The sequence below is a fragment of the Microtus oregoni genome, unplaced genomic scaffold (assembly GCF_018167655.1).
Source record: "Microtus oregoni isolate MIOR12 unplaced genomic scaffold, Mior012 000012F_ref0000307, whole genome shotgun sequence".
Lineage (NCBI taxonomy): Eukaryota > Metazoa > Chordata > Mammalia > Rodentia > Cricetidae > Microtus > Microtus oregoni.
In genome coordinates this window covers 4,271,522-4,293,349 of record NW_024543071.1, presented here as the reverse complement: position 1 = coordinate 4,293,349, position 21,828 = coordinate 4,271,522, and the positions used below count along the sequence as shown (strand labels likewise).

Sequence of the window (21,828 nt, the reverse complement as noted above, 5' to 3'; positions counted from 1 at the left end):
TCGCCCGGGCCAAGAGTGAGCACTCACAAACCGCCTGGGAGTGAAGGACTGATCCTGGCCAACTTACTCCTTCTACAGCTACGCCTGACCTGGCTTAGCAATGCTGGTCCCCAGCAGTGGGGTCACAGTGGCGTCTCCTTGCACCTTTTCCATTCCAGTTCATCCTCCAACTTAATGGTTCCACCCCAGGAGGGTCTCTTATGTAAGTGATGGACAATTGCTGCACAGGGAGCCCCACCTCTCTCTAACTTAGAAATCCAGCCACTGTCAGCTCACTGTTCCCTGCCCTGGATCCACCTGTAGCCCTTATGTCTTTACAGAGCACAGGGAGAGGGTTTTCACAATTGGTCAGATGAGTGTCCAGAAAAACGCATCTTGAGACTGATTAAGCAGGGTCATTGGAAACACAAGATACATGCTGGGCAGAGGCTGAAGGTTGCTGAAGGCAGGTAACAGTTCCAAGGCTCCATCCACAGGACCCACTGGTGACAGACGCAGTAGTAACCTATCACTTTACAGTTAAGGGTAAAGACTCTGGAAGGTTCTGGGGCTGGGGAGTGCTGTAGCCAGTTACGGCACGGTTGCTCTAGGCTTGGCTGTGCATCCTCAACAACCACAGCCCTTTTCAGTTGTCAAAAACAACACCAAAATCCACTGGTAGCACACGCAGGTCTCTGGGAGTAGATTTAACCCTGTGATCACCTAAGATTCCCCACAGGACTGTCTAAAACAGCAGATAAAAATGATTTCTAAAAGGCGGGCTGTAAAGGCTTCCTATGTAAGTTGAAACATGCTTTGCAAAATAGCTGAGAAGCAGGTCGTGGGAGAAGCTGTATTTAGCCACTCACACTCGGTCTTTAAAAGTTAAATGTCCTTGAACACATAGTCCATGATTTACTTTTTAGATTAGTTAAAAAGCTCATCTGATCTAAAACCTGAGGGTAAACTCATATATGAATTATAAGATGATTCCATATAAACAAAATGTTCGCATATATCTAATAAAATGAGAGAGCATTAAATATGTTTAAATATAAAGTCAAGGCCATACTAACTTCTCTTGACTTAGTCATTTTTATAATTTAAACCCATGATACTTGACTACATCTAAAATGTCAATTTCAGACTCAAGCAGAAAAAACACATTTTTCATTTTGACATTTGAGCCTCACAGAACTCGTACAATTTTAGTAACTATCTTATTTAAATGACTGAAATGAGTCTTTGTATTAGCCTCAATAAGAATGTAATGTTTCCTTTAATCCCAGCACTCAGGAGGCAGAGAAAGGCAGATCTCCATGAGTTCAAGGCCAGCTTGGTCTACAGAGCACATTCTAGGAGAGACAGAGTAATTACACGGAGAAACCCTGTCTCAAAAAAAACAAATAATAATCATAATCATAATTTTCAGTTAAAAAGATGTAGAAGATACAATTATGCTTCAACACTTAGAGTGCATGTAGATTTATCCTAAAGCAAGAGCACCTAATCTGGAAAAATCCCTCTGGATAGGAGAGGCCCGGCGTCTGGATAGGAGAGAGAGGCCCAGTGTCTGGATAAGAGAGGCCCGGCGTCTGGATAAGAGAGGCCCGGCGTCTGGATAAGAGAGGCCCGGCGTCTGGATAAGAGAGGCCCGCCATCTGGATAAGAGAGGCGTCTGACTCAGGTCCTTCCTCTTCCTAGTCCTAGTCAATGACTTCACCAGGACCCAGCTCCTAGCTCCTGACTAGGCCTCCATCGCAGGGATGCTCTGAAGATACATGGGATGAGGCGATAAGAAATGAGGTGTGGGGTGGAGCTCAGTCTCTAGAATGCTGACCTAGTGCACACACGCCCTGGGTTTGAGCCCCAGCACTACAGAAACTGGTTTTGGAGGTATACACCTGTAATCCTTGCACCAGGAATAGAGGCATCGAAGGATCAGGGTCCAAGGTCATCTACTCCTCCACAGAAGTGTGGAGCTAGCCTGAGCTACAGGAAAGTACTCAGAGAGCACCGTGCTGATGGTTACATACTGACAGTAGGTACCTCACCTCACACACCTATTGACCCAGGAGAGAGTCCAGTCCTCTCCTTCCGGATCATAAATGAGACAACGTTCACAAGGACGAGAGGATAATTCAAGGTCACACAGATTACAAGCAACGGAGAAGATATGCAAATCCAAGATGCCAGTGTCCACTGGCTCCCCGTGGCAGTGCCCAGACCCGGGATACGCAATCCCCAATGTGTTGTTATTTGTATGCATGCTGTGCAACTTTAAAGGGCCTGTTTAACAAACATTATCTCTCTGAAAAACAAAACACATCATAACCAGACAAAGCAGTTTACCCTTTAATGGGTCAAAAATAAAAACCATTGCTTTGGTTGGTCAAGGACTGCTATATGAAGAGCTCATTAAAATACATAGTGGAAGCTTTTTCTCAGTAATTTCTTTATGGCTATACAAAAATTCTGAAGAATATAACCTTGGCACTCAGATACAAAAACAACCTCATACTGTACTAATACTCGGCTTCCATCCCTGGGAGTTGCCATTGTCTGGACTCCACCTCCAGGAAAGCCTTCCAAGCAGTGACCCCTCCCCAGGGAGGGCCAAAAAGCACACCAAGCAGTGGGCCACTCCCACAGGCTACTTAGGCTGCTGCCCAGAAAGGGAACACATGGTCTCTGAGTTTTGCGTGGTCTCCCCTGCTCTCTCCCCCTCACCATGCTTTAAACGTGGGCATCTTTTATTCTGTCTAATTTGGTCTGACTGGAATTATTTGTGTCAGAGAGGCTAGTCTTAAGATTATTCCCAGGGGGAGGGGGCTTCCAAAAATGGATGCCAGGTATTACAATACTAATTATCAATAACAGTTTTAAATAGCCAGTCAAGACTTCTGGAACATTCTGTGCCTACCCCAGAAGTTTTGCTAATGGTAAATGGTATCTAGCTTCATCATATGCCGGCCATATTATTTTCTTTAAAAACAGCACCAACTTATTTTTATGTGCATGAGTGTTTGTCTGCATGTATTTGTCCCATGTGCACGCAGTACCTGGAGAGACAAAAGGAGGGCACCAGAAACCCCTAGAATTGGTTGTGAGCCGCCATGTGGGTGCTTAACCCAGGTCCTCTGCAAGAGCAGAAAATGGGTTTAACCGCTGATGTACCTTTCTAGGCCCCTGGCTGCATTATTTGCAAAACATGGAAAATGCTGAGGCAGCAAATGTGTGTGATAATTGCACACCCAGTTCCTAGCACATCTGCATTTCAGGAGGCCATGCTGGCTAAGCTTGGGTAGACTGACAGTGAGTGTTGGGGCTGGAGAAATGTCCCAGCTCCTCGGCGGATACAGCACAAGCGCTGTGAACACCCAGGACTCACAGAAGCCCTGAAGGCCACTTTCAGATCCACAACAACCTCCGCACTTGCCTCCCCCTCCTCGCAATGCTTTTGTTGGCTCATGTGGTCCAAATCAAGGCAACACAACAAGTTAGCATCCTTCTGGGGATCCTTTACCTAAATGGTGGCCTTTCATAGCCTGTCCCAGGCTCTCAGGTCCTCCAGGTGGAAAGTTCTGGGCAAAGGATTCTACAGAACCATACACAACAAGGAAGCAAACAGCCAGAGAGCAACACAGGGAGTAGAGGGGAGAAATGCCAGGCAGGGAACGGGAAAAAGGAGGCAGAGCCTGCCTGTCTTATCCATCTCAGAAACTAATTAGGACAATCAAAAGCGAAGCACTCAGAGTCAGGTGCCTCAGAGAGAGAAGCTACGCCGTCCACACACGTTTCTTCTCACAGTGAAGACGACTGTTCACTATGTGTTTCTCAATACTGCTGTGTTTTACAGAAACATATCACAAATGAAACCCAAGAAAACACCTGGTTATATATTATATTTTGCCACTGACGCATATCAAGACAAAATAATAATATATTTTTCTAATTGGTAGGAGATAGCTCTTAGTTCCTAAGTACACACCCCATTGCTTAGTACAGAGCTCTTGGAGATGACACATCTCTCGGGATGCGAGATGCCATGCCAGTTCGAAGGCTGCAGTTGGGACACACGCAGGCATGCTAATGGGTCAGAAGCTCAGTGGCTCTAACTCCTGGAGATGCATCTTATTAGCCTTGTGGGGTGCTAATAAATCTCCGCTATGCAGGCCAGGTGCCCTGCCTCCTTACCTTTGACATGGGGGAGGAAGTGGTGTCTGAAGGGGGGGTTGGGACGGGAGTCACTGTGGGTGGAGCTGAAGCTGCTGGGGCGCAGGTGGGACCACCTGTGCACACCAGGAGACAAAAGCTCTGTGCAGCAGCAGGGAATCAACCAATCGGGGCAGGGCGAGGTGGAAACAGAAAAGAAGGAAGAAATTAACACAGGAGCAGGGCAGGCGCCCAAGGTGGGGGAGGGAATGAAGAGCATTAATCAGAAATCTGGAAAAAGGAGCAGGGACAGGCAGAGGGTTAGGAATGCCCCTACGGAGGGCTAGGCAGAGGGCAGAATCTGCAGACTGGCTCAGCTGGACACAGCGTCACTCTCTGAGAAGAAATGGCTTGTTGAACATGGTCTCTGAGCCACTGGCATGATAATGCCAACTACACAGTGTTAGGACTGAGCACATCACATGGACTCAACCGCTGCTTCAACAAAATGACCCTCAGAAACCCACGTAAACAGAGGGCAATCATTTCAAGAGTCTTGAAAAGACATACGAATATGTCAGAGTCATGTTTTGTTTTTTGTTGTTGTTTGTTGTTTTCTTTTTTTTTTAAGCCACAGGCTTTCCATATATTCCTTTTGCCTGAGGAAATCCATGTTGTATTAGCTGGGTGGGCAGAGTTACCCAGGATGCTGGCAGTAGTGGGGACCTGGAGGCAGGAGTCCAGTGGCTTGGAAGGAGAATGGGCCATCAAAACTCAATCCCAGACTTGGAGAATTAGAACATCATCTGGCATCCAGAACGTACAGGGTGGACACTTGGTTGCTCCACGGATACATAAATATGTTATTGGTTTCACTTCTAGGCAACAAAAACATTTTAACGCTGAACGCTTGGTGTCTTGGACATGTGTGCTACTGGGAGAGGAAGGAGAGAATGTTCTGGAGGCCGTGGCATCGAAACTATGACTAAAACAGGCAAAGCTCCCTCCTGCTCACCAGGGACAGGGTCTTTTAGGGGAAGAACTATACTCCGTGGCCATTCCCTTACTATTTGAGATATTTTCAAAGGACAATTTCCGGGTTGTCACAGGCCACTCTGACGATGTCAGGGCAGGGCTTAGTGGTCTCAGCATGTTATACGTAGAGTAGCACCAAAATGATTTCAAATTACCAAAAGATTAAATAAAATCTCATGGCCAGGTACAAATAAAACGACTATAGTTATATACCAAAAAAGTAACATGCTGAAAACATTCATTTCACATAATTTTAAAAATATTAAAAAAATTGCTTGTCCGTGTGTGTGTGTGTGTGTGTGTGTGAGAGAGAGAGAGAGAGAGAGAGAGAGAGAGACTGAATTGAGCTCAGGACCTTACACATGGTAGGCAAGCACCTTACACAGTCACAACCCCAACCTTTTCTGGAGAAACTGATCTATTTTGGAAGGATCCAGTAGGTTTCAGTCCTCTGGGTGAGTTACATCTATGACTGTGAAGAGAAGATTGCAGCCTTTCTAAGGTATGATCATTCCTGTTGGTTTTAATTCTTGTGTATCTTATTTAAAAGTTAGCATTTGGATATGCTTACTCACAATAGCAGCAAGAAGCTTGAAATGGAGTCTTCTAGATACATAGTATCATAGGTTCTCAGCTTAAGACAGAGTCCTCTAGACACAGCCTACGGCATGTTCTCAGCCTGAGATGGGGTGTTCTAGATACATAGGATCACAGGTATCTAGATGCCTTTCTCTGAGTATTCCGGTTCTCTGCTGGGGCTTCCAGTCTTCCGCTCACACACAAGACCTCCACCCACAGACACAGAGACCGACACTTCTGAAGAAGGGAGCCCACCATCTGCTGCCCCAGCATGGCCACTCCATTCCCGAAGCTTCCAGGGTGCCCAAGTTTGACTTCAACTCTGAGGGTTTAGAATGAACCTTAAAGTTGACTAATGGAACCTTCAGGCTTCCCTCGAGAAAGGGCTGACCGTGCACTCACCATGACATTGTGAAACTGGCAAGGATTCTAAACTTTCCAAGCAATGGTTAATATTGAACTTTATGATGCAGATAAAAAGAAAAAGGAAAATATTTTCTTTCAGAGATCTTTAAGTTTTGTAGGGATGATTTTTCATTAGTTCTTCACAAATATCCTTTGTTCTCAGCGGGGCAATATCAAAATGTAATTTAATAATTCACAGTGAACATACTGATAGAATGACTGATTTGTCTAAGACACAACACAAAATAAAGATGGACACCAGTTTTCATTTCGGTCTTCAAGAGGGTTAGAAATATTTAAGTGAGGTTTTTTTAGATGCTACCAATGGTATGAAGAGAAATCCCCACAGATACACTTTCAGTTTGTAACTAAATTCACACAGATACACTTTCAGTATGTAACAAATCTCAGGAAGGGTGGCCTTACCAGGTCTGTGGAAATGCTGCGGTGAGCGTGACGTGGTTGGAGTGTAACTATGACGACTGTACACGGGGGAGTTGATGGAGCCCTGGCTGGTGGACCGGTGGATCATCCGATCCCGACCATCCTGGTAACCCTGCAACCAAGTTAGAGAAAGTGTGAGATAAAACACCTTCCCATGGTTATTGGACATTTCTAAGTAAAACACAGTCCACAGAGAAGGCTGAGGGATTGCCTCTCTCAGGGTCTGTGTTCACTTTACAGTGTTATAGTCAGTAAATATTCAAGGACATGGATATTCCAGGCTAATGTGTTTTGCTCACAATCAACAGTCACTGCAGTTGTTAAAATTTAAGGTATACAAGTCTATAAATGCCAACAGTGCCGAAGTGCTAGGAAAAGAACCCCACAATCACATTGGTACTGCGATTTTAGGGTTTATAAGGTGTTCTCCCTTCTCCGGTACCTCTCTCTACAGGATCCCCCTCCCCAGGTGTCCCCCTCCCCAGGTGTCCGCCTCACTAAGTGTCCTCCTCCCCAAGTGTCCTCCTCCCCAGGTGTCCCCCTTCCCAGGTGTCCTCCTCCCCAGGTGTCCTCCTCCCCAGGTGTCCCCTCATCAGATTCCATGACAGTTTGTCTTCGCTGTCAACTTGACAGAATTTAGAATCACCATGGCAAGCACATCTCTGTGGGGGTCTATAAGAGTGTCTCTAGGAAGATTTAATTGGGAAGGATCCCCCAATGCGGGTGACACTGTTCCATGGGCAGGGGTCCTGGACTGGATCGGAATGAGACAGGGAGCTGAGCACCAGCATTAATCTTTCTCTGCTTCCTGAGGCTGTCATGTGACCAGCTGCCTCAAGTTCTTGCAGCTATGCCGTGCCCAGCTTGATGGACTGTATCCTCAAATAAAATCAGTCCCCCTTCCCTCCTCTCCCCTTCCCACTTCCTTCCTTCCCCCTCCCTCCCACCATCTCCCTTTCCCCTCCCCCTTACACTTCCTTCCACTGCTTCTCCTGGGTATTTTATCACAGAAACTGGAAAATGACCGCAAAGAGATCTGCAAACAGTGACAAAGGATGGCCGATCCTATGGTTTACCTAAACCCTTTTGTGATGGTGACACAGGGTCCCAGCAAGTCATGAACATGGCTTGTAGTAGATACAAACAGAATTTACTTCAGAACCAAGGCCCTGACCCTAAGCTTTTGTGTGACCTCTGAGCCACACGGTGTCTAAGACTGCTCTGGGGACATCTGAAGTTAATGTTCCTGAAGAACAAGGGGTGGCCCAAGATCATTAACACTTTTCAGTCTGGGAACCAAGTCTTAAGGAAATAGCTGTGCCCTTTATGACACCATGAGGGCAAACTTTGTTATGTGCTTAACAAACTGGAGCATAAGGAAAAGAATAGAGCACATCACTTTATCTAACATAACAGTGCTCCTGGGAGATTCCCTATGTCCAACTTCAGGAGAGGATGCACTAGGCAACAGACACAAAAGTACCCATTTGCACAAAGATGCAAAACGGTAAGAACAAGAACAAACTAGACAAACGACCTGGACGATATAAACAGTGTTTTCCACTCGGGAACTTCCTGCTTGGCACAACACAACAGGAATTTGAAAGGACACATGGGGAGTGGCCACATTAACACTCAGCCGGCTCTGTGAGCAACAAGGAAGCAGAGTCATCCCGCTTGGTGCAACAAGATAACAACCAACCCTCCCAGAGGATGGCAGCCAATGAGAAGCTAGTCAAATGCAAATACTTTATAGATATAAAGGCTGTAAATTTGGGGGGGGGGGCATGGCGGGGCTTGGGGAAGCACTGTTTACAGCACTCAGTCACAAACACGAAAATGCCATGGACTTTTCCACCATATCAGATTGCAGAGCACTCCACGAGATTCGTCAAGTTTGATTAAAAAAAAAAAAAAAAAAAAAAAAGTATCCAGGAAGGCTGCTGTGTCCCTCAGTTGGTGGAGTGCTTGTCAATCATCAGGAGGCCACTTTTACTCTCTTGTGTCCCCCTTCAAAGTGTGCTGTTGTCATTTGGTCCCAGTATGTGTGTAAAGGAAAACTTAACAATCCTTGTAATCAATTCTGCTGTCTTTTAGGATATATGTACGGCTCAAAAACTCCAGGGTAGACAAGGTTCAAGCCACTTTCAATTCCACCCCTAAATATGGCCAAAATGATACTTACTTCTGCTGATGGAGTAGGAGACAAAGTCCTTGGAGACTAGAAGAACAAGAGAGAGTTTACAGTCAACGCCTCGGTTAATGTCCTATCAGTTCTGATGGAGCTAGTCATTGAAGAGAGCTAAAAACAACACTCCAAACACAGACCAGCATCTGCTGCTGGTTTAGGTGGACAGTGGAGTTGGTGGGAAACTCCAGCCAAGTCCTAGGAGATGCAGGGATGTTTCTTCCCAAGGACCACGGCATTGATGAATACGCTGTAGAACCAGCTGCAACTATTTCCTTACATATTAATTGTGTTTATGATATTCCTCTGTGTTAGGACAGCCAAGGAAATGTAGGGTTTTGTTAGTATGGCTTGAACTAATTCAGAGCCACAGCAGTGACGTAAGATGGTTTGATCAGTGTGTGATGACCCCTCACATCACACCCTTCAGTGTCTGTCACTTTGGGCTGTCACCCCAGGACCTTTGTACGGGTGTCTCCTCTGCTGCCAGCACTTTTTAGAGGCCTGCAGAGCCCACTCAGTTCCAGTGAGGTCTAGGTTCAAACTAACCTCACACTTTCTGTGATCCCCATTCACACTTTCCTTCACTGAACTAATTTTCTGTGATCCCTGTTCACACTGCCCTTCACTGAACTAATGTCCCATGATCCCTGTTCACACTGCCCTTCACTGAACTAAGTTCCAGTGATCCCTGTTCACACTGCCCTTCCCTGAACTAAGTTCCAGTGATCCCTGTTCACACTGCCCCTCACTGAACTAAGTTCCTGTGATCCCTGTTCACACTGCCCGTCACTGAACTAACTTCCCATGATTCCCATTCACACTGTCCTCACTGAACTTTCTGAACTTGTCACTGTTTCTGCTACTTTGCTGACTGCCCTGCTTGACTCTGTTTTCATCATGTGTCCCCAGTGACAAGGGAAGTTGTATCAGGGGCTCGAGGATGGTTTTTGGAGTGAGTGGAATTTTTACAGTTGAGAGCTATAGACAGAATTTCAGAAGACTCAGCTGAGCAAGGGTAGCATGGAGCGCCTCTTGCTTTTAGGATTTGCTCCTTTCCACATGTTATTAGTAAGCTGACAGGTTACCTTATTTGCTTAGCTTCCTCAGGAGCTACAGCCTATGTTTAGAGCTCAAAGCTTTGTTGGGTAAGGATGACCTCCCTTGGGAGCAGAAGCTGGCCATGAACTTGCCAGTGGCGGGCTCCTTGACCTACCCACTCACCACTCACAGACCTTCAAAATATGCTAATTTTAAGTTCACTCTATGCGTGCGCACATGTGCGTGTGTGTGTGCACGTGTGTGTGCGTGTGTGTGCTCGTGTGTGTGTGCACGTGTGTGTGTGTGCGTGTGTGTGCGTGTGTGCTCGTGTGTGTGTGCATGTGTGCTCGTGTGTGTGCTCGTGTGTGCGTGTGTGTGTGCTCGTGTGTGTGCGTGTGTGTGTGCACGTGTACATGCGTGTGTGTGTGCTCAAGTGTGTATGTGCTCTTGTGTGTGCACGTGTGTGTGCACATGTACATGCGTGTGTGTGTGCACATGCATAGGCTAGAGGAAAGTGTCAAGTGTCTTTGTCAATTGCTTTATTCTTTGTGACAGTTCCCTCACTGGACAAGCAGGCTCACAATTCACACTTGCCAGACAGCAGACCCCAGGAACCCTCGTCTCCACCTCCCAGCACCAGGATAACAGGCACATGCTGCCAAGCTCAGCGCTTTTATGTGGGTCCTGAGAATTGAACTCAGTCCTCATGCTCTGTGGCAAGCACGTCACCACCTGAGCTACCTCCTGATCCCTTCTGGGTCTTTAAAATAACGTGTAGGTTTACAAAATAAGGGTAATAACTAATGGAATAAATAATAGACTGTAATGTCTATTCAGTGGTGAGATCCATGCATCCAAAGGGAGTTAATTTCTGTCCCAAAGGGGCATCCTCTATGTACAAAGAAAGCCACAGGCCACCGTGGTAGATCAGCGTATAGCAGGGTGGAGCGTGAGAATTGGCAGGATGCTGAGCATCACTGTCAGATGTCCATTTAAACCAACTTAGGCCCTCACTCCTTATGGAAAAGGTACCAAGCTTGCTTCCAAAGTTCTGAGTTAGTGGGTGTCACAGCCAGGTTTGAAATGGCCCAAGCTTTATTTCAGAGCCAAATTCCTGCTTGGTATTTTGCTGCTTTAGAGGGGGATACTGGAAAAATACAACACAAAACAACAATAACAACAACACACATACATGTGTACACATACACACATCACCCCAAGGTCAGCATGCAAATATGTACACAGCACACATGTACCCTTAACACCATTAAAAAACAAAAACAAACAAAAAAAACCCACAGCAGTTTCCTCTTGGGTGTACACCTTGAACTTGAGGAAATCCCTGACCACTGACATGAGAAGGCCAATCTTTATGTATTTTATTCAGGAAACTTCCCTGAACAAGGCCTTCTGTGAGATTCTGAGATCCAATGGTCTCTAAGAGCCCAGGCCAATCACTAGCTGCAGATGCAGTACAGCAAATGAACCACCAGGTGGCACTATATGAGTGTTTGCCCCTTCTTGCCAGACTGGGGGGGGGGGGGGGGACCATCAGGCAATAAGCAAATAAAAGGAATATCAAAGAAATAAGCAAATAAAAGGAATATCATATAATTACAAATATATAAAATTATTATAAAACAATAAGTACTAATGTGCATTAATGGAAATAAATTTAATTCAGTCACATTTTCATGCCTTTTGGGGAGTGGTGCTGAGACAGGATTTTATATGATCCTCCTGCTGGGTGCCCCAAAGGCCCTTTGTTCATCTCATGTAAATACAGGAGCACGGTAGGATAGACTGCAATCTGATTTAGTCTTGGCTGAAGGGCCAAGTTAAGTTCACTATTTGGTAATATCTCTGAATGGAGTCCAATTAGGCTACAGATGACCCCAATTTAAATAACAAATAAAATAAAGGCAGGACATGAGTGTCACGCTCTGAGAAAGCATGTGCCTGTTCATCTGTTCGTGCTGTAATAATAACAATAGAAATAAATAAAGGAAAAATTGGAACAAATTGAAGGGGCCAAAAGAAACAAAACATGATCAGGGTGGGAGGTGGCAGCAGGGGACTCCAACCCCAGAGGGCTCTGGGCCAGCAGAAGGGCAGGGGCCTCAGAAAACAGCCACAGCAATGGTCACGGCCAGGAGCATGTGCCTCTCATGTGCTTCTCATGCGCCTTGTATGTGCCTCACCTGTGCTGGTCTGCCCCTCTGCCCACTGCTCTTAGTTTCTTTAATCCATATAGACAGACGACTACAAGGAGCTGTCTACCATTATTCTCTTTTCCTGATGAGAAACTGAGATCGTAATGACTGTCACATGACAAAGTCTGTGACGTCAGCCTGTGATGATACTGTAGGCTGAACTCCAGGAACTGGTTCTAGGAACCCCTGCTATCATAGTGCCCCCTATCCACATACCCACTCCATTAGGATCTTGAAAACTGAATCTAGATTTAATAAAGAGCTGAATAGCCAATAGCTGGGCAGGAGGTATAGGCAGGACTTCTAGGCAGGGAGAGAGAAAGTGGGAGGTGAAGGTAGAGGCAAGAGAGAAAGGAATAGTGGGGCCCACAGAATAGGGTAGTGGCAAAAACCATGCGATAGAATGTAGATTAATAAAAATAAGGGTTAATTTAAGTTATATGAACTAGTTAAAAACCAGCCTAAGCTAAAGGCCAAGCTTTCATAATTAATAAAAACCTCTGTGTTATTATTTGGGAGCCAGCTGGTAAGACACAAGGGTTATGGGATGGGTCTGAGTATCCAAAGAACCCATTACCTCTCCAAGGCTCTGTCTCTCCTGCTTGTCCTCATAGCCCGAAGTGTAGAACGGTTCATAGGTAATGAGGTCTGGACGCTCGATATCATAGATTGCCTTGACCTTGGGAATGGCTGCTAAGTCTTTGTAGTCCAGTATTTCATTGTCTACTTTTGCCTGGCAGAGTTAAACAGAGAGAAAAGTTAATCCTCTATTTTAGCTCATTGAGAAATCATCCTCAGTGCTCATTATGCCTCGTTTAAAATGTGACTTTTAAAACAAACCAAACGTCTTGTTAAGTGATGCCACATATTTTAGGAAGGGGCCCACTGATGCCTCTATTGATCACACTTAAAAATAATCATCAAAGACTAAGAAAGGGGGTGTGGAACTTGTCAATCTTCAGAATAGTCCCCTAAGCTTATTACAGAGAGGGGAAAAAATCTCGAGTAGACGGTCAATAAATCCTTAAAGATTGATAAATACAAGTAACTACATGTGAAATAAATAAACTTGCAAATACTTTCGCACTAGACTTTAAGAACACTGGAAGCGGCATTATAAAATGCGCAATCAATCTCCAAAATCTCCAAATATCTATACACAACGTTAGGTGCAGCAATCTTTTACACCCTAGAGCATGTAACCACCTTCTCGGGTCTTCCTTCAATACAAAGATCCTAGACTGAATTACTGAAGGAAGCATGAGAGATGCCTGAACGACAGAGGGAAATCGGGATCTTCTAACAGGAGCGGAGATCCCTACGGATCCTTGGACTCTCTATCCTGCTATCCCAATCCTAGAACTCACCTGCTCCCAAAATGTCCCTTCTGGAAGTGATACTTACGTAGATGGTATGGCCCGGTGAGCCAGGGATGCTGGAGCCTGGTCTAGAATAAATGCTTTCAGAGGAGGTCCTAGTGGGCTGCAAGATAAACAGCAAATGCCCTGTCAGAATCCTGACCATGCTCTTCAGAACCCAGACTGACCCAGGCACCCGAGCTTCATGTTAACCAGCTAAAAAGGAGAGCCCTGTGAACACAGTATCAGAGAGAAAGCACACACCTGAGGAAATGGCCTGGAAACTAGTCATGGTGGCTTCCTTGCTCCTTCTGATTCTTTGTGCTTTAAAGAACCTTGGGCTTGAACTTGGAGCAGATCATGAGGCTGCCCGTTTCTCCCTACTTCCATGGCGGGCCCAGCATCCCCTTCTGGTCACCAGCTCTATTCTTCAGAACCATGGCAACGCACACCTCTGCCCCACCATGGGCGCCGGCTCTCACACCTGCCTTCCTAAGATCCACTTGGCACTGAACGGTTATTTCAAGAGAGACCTTTGAAGACTGGGTTCTGTGACAGCATGCTGCTTTGCCAACAGGGCAATTTGGTGTAAAATCCTAACTGCTGGGGCCTCAAGATCAGGTCCCTGCCATCTTCTGTGGCCTCACTCATCACCTCCCCTCACAGAACAAGCCCGCTGCCTGCCTCAAGGCTTTTATCCTAGCTTCTCTGCTGCCTTACCTGCCCTCGTCACCATTTTCCATGGTTGTCTTCCTCAAATTAACTCAAACTTGCCTCTTCAGAGGGCCCCTACTCCTTCCTCAGGCCATAGACGGCTCCCTTTGCTGTTTTCTCTCATAGCATCCTTCATGAATAAATTCCCAATGAGATGTTGGTTGATTTCCTTAAACTGTGGATCCCTCTCTGGTTACCATTGCCTAGATCTCCCGTGATTAGAGGAACAGCACACAGAGATAAAAGTACTTGGAACAAAGAATGAGGTATCAATTATTTTCAGCAAATACTCAGTTTATTGCATGGGTTAAGCCCACCCAGAGTCCCTAAGGTAAGGTGGGTGATGAGCCCCCAGGAAGATGGAAGAGGGGTGGATACAGGGCAGGAGGAAGAGGTACAGCCCAGGACCAGAGGCCCTTTATGGGGATGGCCCTCTTTGAAAATATATCTCTGTGTGTGTGTATCTTCCTCTCTCTCTTTCTGGTTTTTCTGAGGCAGAGTTTCTCTGTGTAGCCTTGATTGTCCTGCAACTCACGCTATAGACCAGCTGGCCTTGAACTCACAGAGATCCATCTGCCTCTGCTTCCTGAGTGTTGGGATTAAAAGCGTGTGCCACCACCATCGAGCTTCAAATCACTCTCTTTCAACACTGGTGAAATCGGTTTTTCCTATTTCTTTTTTAAAACTTTGAGCTCCAGCTTTACTCCTGATAAACAGAAAAGACAGAACTCCCAACGCTACATTTCCATGGCTGAATGAGAGGTAGGGATACGGCTCCAGGCCCGGAGCCAGGCATGTGTAGGTAGGTGGTCACTATTTTCCACATCCCACCTGGAACACGATTCTCAGCCAGCTGGTCTCAGATTGTGAGGGGCAGTGTCACCTGTCACCGTGCTCTGTTCCCACGGGAGCTGTGCAGAGCTGCGGCTTCAGGACACAGACTCACAGGTGCCACAGCTTGCCAGGTGACATGTCACATCTACAGGTGCATTCCTGCCTGGAGTTGTCAGTGTCCTCCCCTGCCTGGAGGACCCCGAGCCGGAACTCCAATCCCTTTGCACACACTGACTTCCCATGACTGATGGCGACTGATGGTGGTGAACCAGCACCGGCCTGTCCTATCTGCCAGGACGGTTCTGTGTTGCTCCTCCAACTCTGCTCAAGGCTTAAACACAGAATCACAGGTTTTTGTTACAGCTCCTACTGGTAGGCTGGTTCACCCCATGGAGAGGAGAGGATTCTCCTTTAAGAAGGTAAATTTCTTTTTAAAAGCTGAACGATTATCCTTGTAGCTTTAATTTTAAATGTTAAGAACTTTTAAATTTTATTTTATTGGCCCTGGGATTGAACTAACAGCCTCATGCACACTAGGCAAGGGCTTTACCCCCAAGCCCGCTTATATTTTATATTTTGAGAAGGAGCCTAAGTCACCCAGCCTGGCCTGTGAATTCACTGCGATCCTCCTGCTTCTGCTTCCTGAACAGCTGAAATTACAGTTTGTACCACTGTCTAGCTCCAGAATTTTACATTCAATTAGAAACCTCTAGGATTATATAAATCAACACCTTATTAGTAGAGAATCTCCTGTTTATCCAAGCTTTTTATTTTTCCACTAACGGATACAAAGCTTGCCACTGTTAGTAAGACACCTCCTGGTGGCCCAGGTTCTCAGGTATGCAGGACAAAACCAGCCAAACTGAGATTCACTTCAGCCCCAAAGCCTCATTTCCTGAGTGCTGTGTCTCCTCCAAAGCCCACGGCTGTTCCTTCTCCATCGTTAGCCTCCAGTGCTTCCTCACTGGTCGGCAGCACGATTCCACACACGACCTGCATCTTGTATTTGTACCTGCGTTACTTAACCTAAATTCCCCACACGAACTCATTCAGACACTCAGGGTTCCGGGGTGACCCAGTATGAACTGGATTCTCGGACTCTCTCTTCAGCAGCCTTTGTTTCTGGGATGCCCTCTGAGAGTTTAGGTGGAAAAACCCCACCGTCTTGTCTCCATAATACATGTGAATATATACAGGAAGCTGACTTCAGTACCACCCAGAGAATGCTCACGTATCCTTTACAGGGAAGAGGAAACGGCGGGGCTTCCAGGCTGCTGAAAGCCAAGTGCACATACCTACTTTCCCTTAAACACTTTGTCTCCTCACAGAACAAAACCAGTAACTTGAAAGTGGAGTCAGAAAAATGAAGCCATTTCTTCCGACGCCATCTTAGGCAACAACTACGCTGGGGGGGGGGGGCGAAGGGGAGGGGAGGCTCACAGTAGGCGAAGGATTGGACATGGCTGTGGCCTCTCGAAGGCTTCTGCCAAGAACATCAGGCAAACAGCTTCATCTTTATCCTGACAATAGGAAGAAGGCGCCTTCCTTCTCTAGGACCCTAGCTGATAGAGCTGCCCTCCCTCAGCCTTCCACAGAGGATCCCTTTGCTCAGCTTTTTTTCCCACACTCACTCTGATTTCAGAAAGGTGTTTTTGGCTTGCTTGTTTGTTTTTGCTTTTGATGAAGAGAGACCTCCCTGGGATACCTGAAGCTCACTTCAATGTCAGAGAAAGAGCGCAAAATGCTGTGTAATCAATCGCTACTGAGTAGCGGATGCCAGAAAACCATCTCTTTTTTTGTTCTTAAATAAGTCTTGAAAGCCCCCGAACTATCTGTCTGTTGCTTCATTCCCTGAAGCCCTCTATCCACCTGCCTTGCAGTTAGGAAGTAAGGTTAAGTGAAGAGATCTTTAGCTGTTTCCACTCCGATTCACACCATGCTTTAAATGCTGACATTAAACACCAGAACTCCTTACTTTCCTTAGGCGAGGGCTGGGAGGCCTTTGCTGCACCCTTCCCCACTCAGTCCTTCAGCGGGCACAGGGATGCAAAGACGGCCCCCCTCTAAAGCCTTGCTCTAAGACGGTGAGGGGAGCTACAGGGAGTGGGTAACCGGATCAAAGCTCTTAGGAGCACCTAGCAGGGGCTACTGACGTGGTGCTGCGCTGCTGGTGTTGACAGTGCCCGCCTGGGGTTTTCGTTGAAGTTCACCAGAAAAGTAGTAAGGATAGAATCCTTTTAGAATCAGTACACACTAAACATAGGTAAACGGTGATGTGAAACCCCCTGGGGAGCACCACTTGTGTCTGGGGACGACAAAGAGAAACCTCTAGTGCCTGGTTCTCAACCCCCCTAAGGCTGCAGTTAGTTCCCGCTGCAGGAGCAGCCTGCCTCTGCAGACCTTGTCATCACTGCCGCCAGGCGCCTTTTCGATGTCAGCCATGTGACATGGGAACCTTTAAAAGGGCCTGTCAGGCACAGCTCGCTCTCTTGACTCCCCTTTCTCTTGCTTCTTGTTCCTCTCCTGCCTTTCTTCTTCCTCTTGTCTCTTCCTGCTCTTCCTGCTCTCTCACGCCCCCACCACAATACTGCCTACCTCTCTTTCCCTCCCCCTCTGTCCCCTCCCCCAATAAACCTCTAGCACTAGCTCTGTTACTTGTGGTGTTTACTTAGTGACATAACTTGGCAGGGCCCGAAAAGTACCCTCTTGGTCTCTTTTCGAATCATTACAGTGAGCAGCCCTTTAATACAGTTCCTCATGTTGTAAGGAACCCCCAACCACAAAATTATTTTGTGGTTACTCTGTAACTGTAGTTTTGCTACTGCTATGAATCATAATTACATATCTGATATGCAGGATATCTGATATGCACCTCCCAAAGGGGTCATGACCCCCAGCTGAGAACTGCTCTAGACACACATCTCCTAACCAGAGACCATTGCAGACCTTAGACTCTGCTAAGGTCAAGGGGTCTAGCAAAGAGGCCAAAGTCCCTGCACAGAGCAAGCTCCAGCAATAAGGTAGCAGATGCTGTGGTGACATTAGAGAGACAGCAGGCCAATGACTTCGTTGTTCTAGACCCACGATAAGCCTTGAATCATCATCTCCTTGGGGAAACACCCAGGTGGGATCTGCTTGGTAGAACGCAGATTTGCAAGAGTATTATGGTTCAACAGGTGACTGTGTGCAGAAGGAAAACAGCCCCATGTGGTTTGGTAGCTTGGTCACTCATGTCTGAAAGTGCAGGACAGCAAGAATGCCTTCTCATGATGAAGGCTGGTGACGCACACCAGGCTATTCCACACTTGGCCATGTCCTGGCTTAGCATGAGTTAGCAATGCGCAATACTTTCCCCTACATACAAAGGTCTCCGTTGTCCCCATGGGACTAACTCCTCCACGTAAATGCAACCAGAATCCATTTTCTTTAAGTGTGATCTCATTCTTAACTTTTACCTGTAATCCAGAGGGACAGAGCGAGTGACGGCTACATGTAAATTTTAAAAATTACTTTCCTTTTAGAAGGTTTATGTCTGGGTGTGCATCACGACCGTCACCAGGGGAAGAAACAGAGGCACTAATACCAAAGGCCGCTTTGTTTACAGAGTAGGGCTTGGGGCATAGGAGGCAGTGCATGGGGCTGCTGGAGAGGTGAAGGGATGGTGAGGTGATATTTTGCTTGTATTTTAATAAATAAAGCTTGCCTGAAGATCAGAGTGCAAAACTAAGCCACTAGAGGCCAGGGAGTGATGGCTCACACCTTTAATCCCAGGACTCAGGAGACAGAGGCAGGTGGATTTCTGTGAGTTCAAGGCTTCCCAGGGCTGCAAAAGATCGATGCAGGAACAGATCCAGGTGGTGGTGGCTCACACTTTTAATCCCAGTGTTTGGGAGTCACATGCCTTTAATCCCAGCACTAGGGAGGTGGATACAGGAGAGAGAAATATGAAGGGGAAGGGATAGGAATTCACTGGAGTGTGGAGCCTGAGGTTTGGGGAGACACAGTGCAGACTGGGCAGTCTGAGGATCACCCCACGGGTCTGTGTGTTGGGAGAGGTAAAAGGTCTCTCTAGGGCTGACTGCTCTGCTTCTCTGATCTCCAGCTTTAACCCCTGTATCTGTCTCTGGGTTTTCATGATTCGTGTTACAGGACTTAACAGATCAAAGCCTCTGGAGTGCTCGGGAGTTTCCAGGTTTCTGAGAGACCCTGGTGAGCAGCCCTCACCACTTGTCACCACTGAACAAGGGGGACCTTGACAGACAACAGGCTTCCCCTGCCGGGTCCCCAGCTGTTTACAGCTTTCTGAGTGGAGCTAATGTTGACTTCATTGATATTTATGGCTGAATAATGGGGATCAGATGTCCCTTTTGAACATCAGGCTAGGAAAGGAGAAGTTATTAAAAACACATCTCCAACTACATCTCTCTTCTTCAAATTTCTTCTTTTCTCTTTTGTTATTGGGACAGGGTTTCTCTGTGTAGTCCTGGTTGTCCAGGAACTCACTCTGTAGACCAGGCTGGCCTCAAACTCAGAGATTCACCTGCCTCTGCCTCCCAGAGTGCTGGGATTAAAGGTGTGCACCACCACTGGTTGGGTTGGTTTTCTCCAAATTTCTTAAACTGAAGGAGCCAGAGTGCCCCCTCCACTACTAGAAACAAGTAAAAATCTGACAAAGAAGCCGCTGCCAAGTGGAGAGCCATGTGCACTGGGGACGACCTTCAGCGGCTCCTGTGGTTTCATGAAGCTTCCCTTCTGCTGTCTCTGGGAGCTTTGCCCCCAGGGCTGAGGTTTAAAATACAGTGAAGATCCTATGCTAACCAAGCTAGCGAGTAGGTGGCACCATGGGCCAGGGCAGGGTCTGAGGCCTGGATTTGGAGAGCCCGAGTCTGCAGTGTGTTGCTGTTCGTAGCCTCCACAAGCCTTGGTCTGCTGGTGGCCTTCACTTTGCGGGTGACGGGACTTAGGGTTTGGTCTCTAAAGGAGGTCTGTCCACTTTCAACTTCTCTCAAATCGTTTAAAGCAAGAACATGGTGTTTGTAAAGCTTGCCATACTTAGTGAGGGTCCGGAAGGCTCAGGACGAAGGCGGAGGAACAAGGACCAAACAAGTGCCGGGTCACAGCAGAGATGTGGGAATGTGTCAGCTCACACCAGACAGTTCTGAAAAGCTGCCTGTGGTTTCACGGACCAAGGCTCCACTGATTTCTCCAGGACACTCACAGGATGTGAAAGTGGCCTGGGACTTAACACCAAGTCTGCTGCTGTTCTTCCTCATTCCAAGGAGGGTCTCAGGAGCAGTTAACACTCTGGCAACCTTAGCGTCTTTCTCAGCTCTCACTGTCCACTGAGGCAGACTGGAAAGACACAGCTAACAGGCTTACAGCAGTCTGGGTTTCCCATCTCACCAAAGGGCAGCTGGGATGTCACCTACGTGTAGGGGGCTCTGTGTCAGTGCACCCTGAAAAGTAAGAGCTTATGAGGTCATCTCTCACAGGCATTCCTGGGTACACCTGTGAGAGATTGGGCAGATCTGGCTCCTGCAGGGTGCGCTGGCTTTCCCACCCCCAGGGACTGCTGCCTTTGGCCTCGCTAACTCTGCCCTCCTCTGACATTCCCAAGAACACGATTCATATGACCCATGTCCTGTGATGCATTTTGGGTCCATTTTTACCATGATCCATCTGTCTTTTCTATCCCTACAAAGCTGGATATATAGCTTCCTGTCAGCACCACCCAGAAAGCATGGGAAATATTTGTTCAGTGAACAAATGTGGGAATGCGAGACCAATCAGCAGCTTCACTTGTGCTAGCTCTAATCAAAACATCAGTTCAGACATTGCTCAGAAGGAAAGACATCATCAGAGAAAAGAAAAACAAAACAAAAAACAAAACAAAAAAACCAATGGAGCCAGGGTATTAGGTGCACTCATGGGGTGAAAGAAGCTGCCACCACTACAGGAGCTGAGGAAGGTGGCAAAAGCAGCCAGAAGTGGGAGATGGGAGGGGTAGGGAGGAGGGGGGAGGGGGAGATGGAAGGGGTAGGGAGGAGGGGGGAGGGGGAGATGGGAGGGGTAGGGAGGAGGAAGGAGGTAGGAGATGGAAGGGGTAGGGAGGAGGGGGGAGGGGGAGATGGAAGGGGTTGGGAGGAGGGGGGAGGGGGAGATGGAAGGGGTAGGGAGGAGGAAGGAGGTAGGAGATGGGAGGGGTAGGGAGGAGGAAGGAGGTAGGAGATGGGAGGGGTAGGGAGGAGGGGGAGGGGGAGATGGGAGGGGTAGGGAGGAGGGGGAGATGGAAGGGGTAAGGAGGAGGGGGAGATGGAAGGGGTAGGGAAGAGGAAGGGAAGCAACAGAAGCCTGGGCCTAGGGCAGCTGCTCTAAGCCTTGGCCCCCACACAGCGCCAACCTGTAGAGCTGGGGACCGTCCTGTGCGACGAATCAGACTTTTGGGATAAAAGAAATCAGATGGAGAACGCTGAATGTTTGGTGGCTGCCATGAAACATGAGAGAAAAGAAGAATAAATAACAAAATAGCCCCATTCGGAAATACCGTGAAGAAATAAGCAGAGAGGCTGTAGGAAAACAGAGAGTTAACAGTGCCTGGCACCGAGATACAGACAGAGATATGGGTCACGTCAGCAGTCAGCTGGGCCCATATTGAAGCACAGCCCATTCACCTACTATATATTTATCTGCACTATGGTCTCCTCATTGAGTCCTTACACTTATTTTGACATCCTTGTGCTCACGGTACAAAGACAAGAAGCCTCAAGAGGGACCATAAGGCTGTTGCTACAAACGCCCCACGAGTTCTTAAATGCCAAGAATGCGCTTCACTCTGGGGTTGCCCAAAGAGTCTTCAAACATTTTCATTTTGCCATGGAAACTG

The 21,828-nt window shown here is 47.2% G+C and overlaps 1 protein-coding gene across 15 annotated transcripts in view; it reads right to left on the bottom strand.

The window, feature by feature from the left end:
• The window catches only part of Ablim1 (actin binding LIM protein 1), a 299,047-nt gene that overhangs the window by 20,563 nt on the left and 256,656 nt on the right, over positions 1 to 21,828 (bottom strand). For 4 of the 15 annotated variants that reach the window (XM_041661018.1, XM_041661017.1, XM_041661022.1 and 1 more), the window contains 6 exons: positions 21,346 to 21,429; positions 13,444 to 13,521; positions 12,617 to 12,772; positions 8,783 to 8,818; positions 6,580 to 6,709; positions 4,177 to 4,296 (listed from right to left, as the gene is read on the bottom strand). In XM_041661018.1, coding sequence (XP_041516952.1) covers positions 4,177 to 4,296; positions 6,580 to 6,709; positions 8,783 to 8,818; positions 12,617 to 12,772; positions 13,444 to 13,521; positions 21,346 to 21,429 — 604 coding nt within the window. The remainder of the gene's footprint in view (positions 1 to 4,176; positions 4,297 to 6,579; positions 6,710 to 8,782; positions 8,819 to 12,616; positions 12,773 to 13,443; positions 13,522 to 21,345; positions 21,430 to 21,828) is intronic. The other 11 variants (XM_041661021.1, XM_041661026.1, XM_041661024.1 and 8 more) reach the window with 4 other exon arrangements.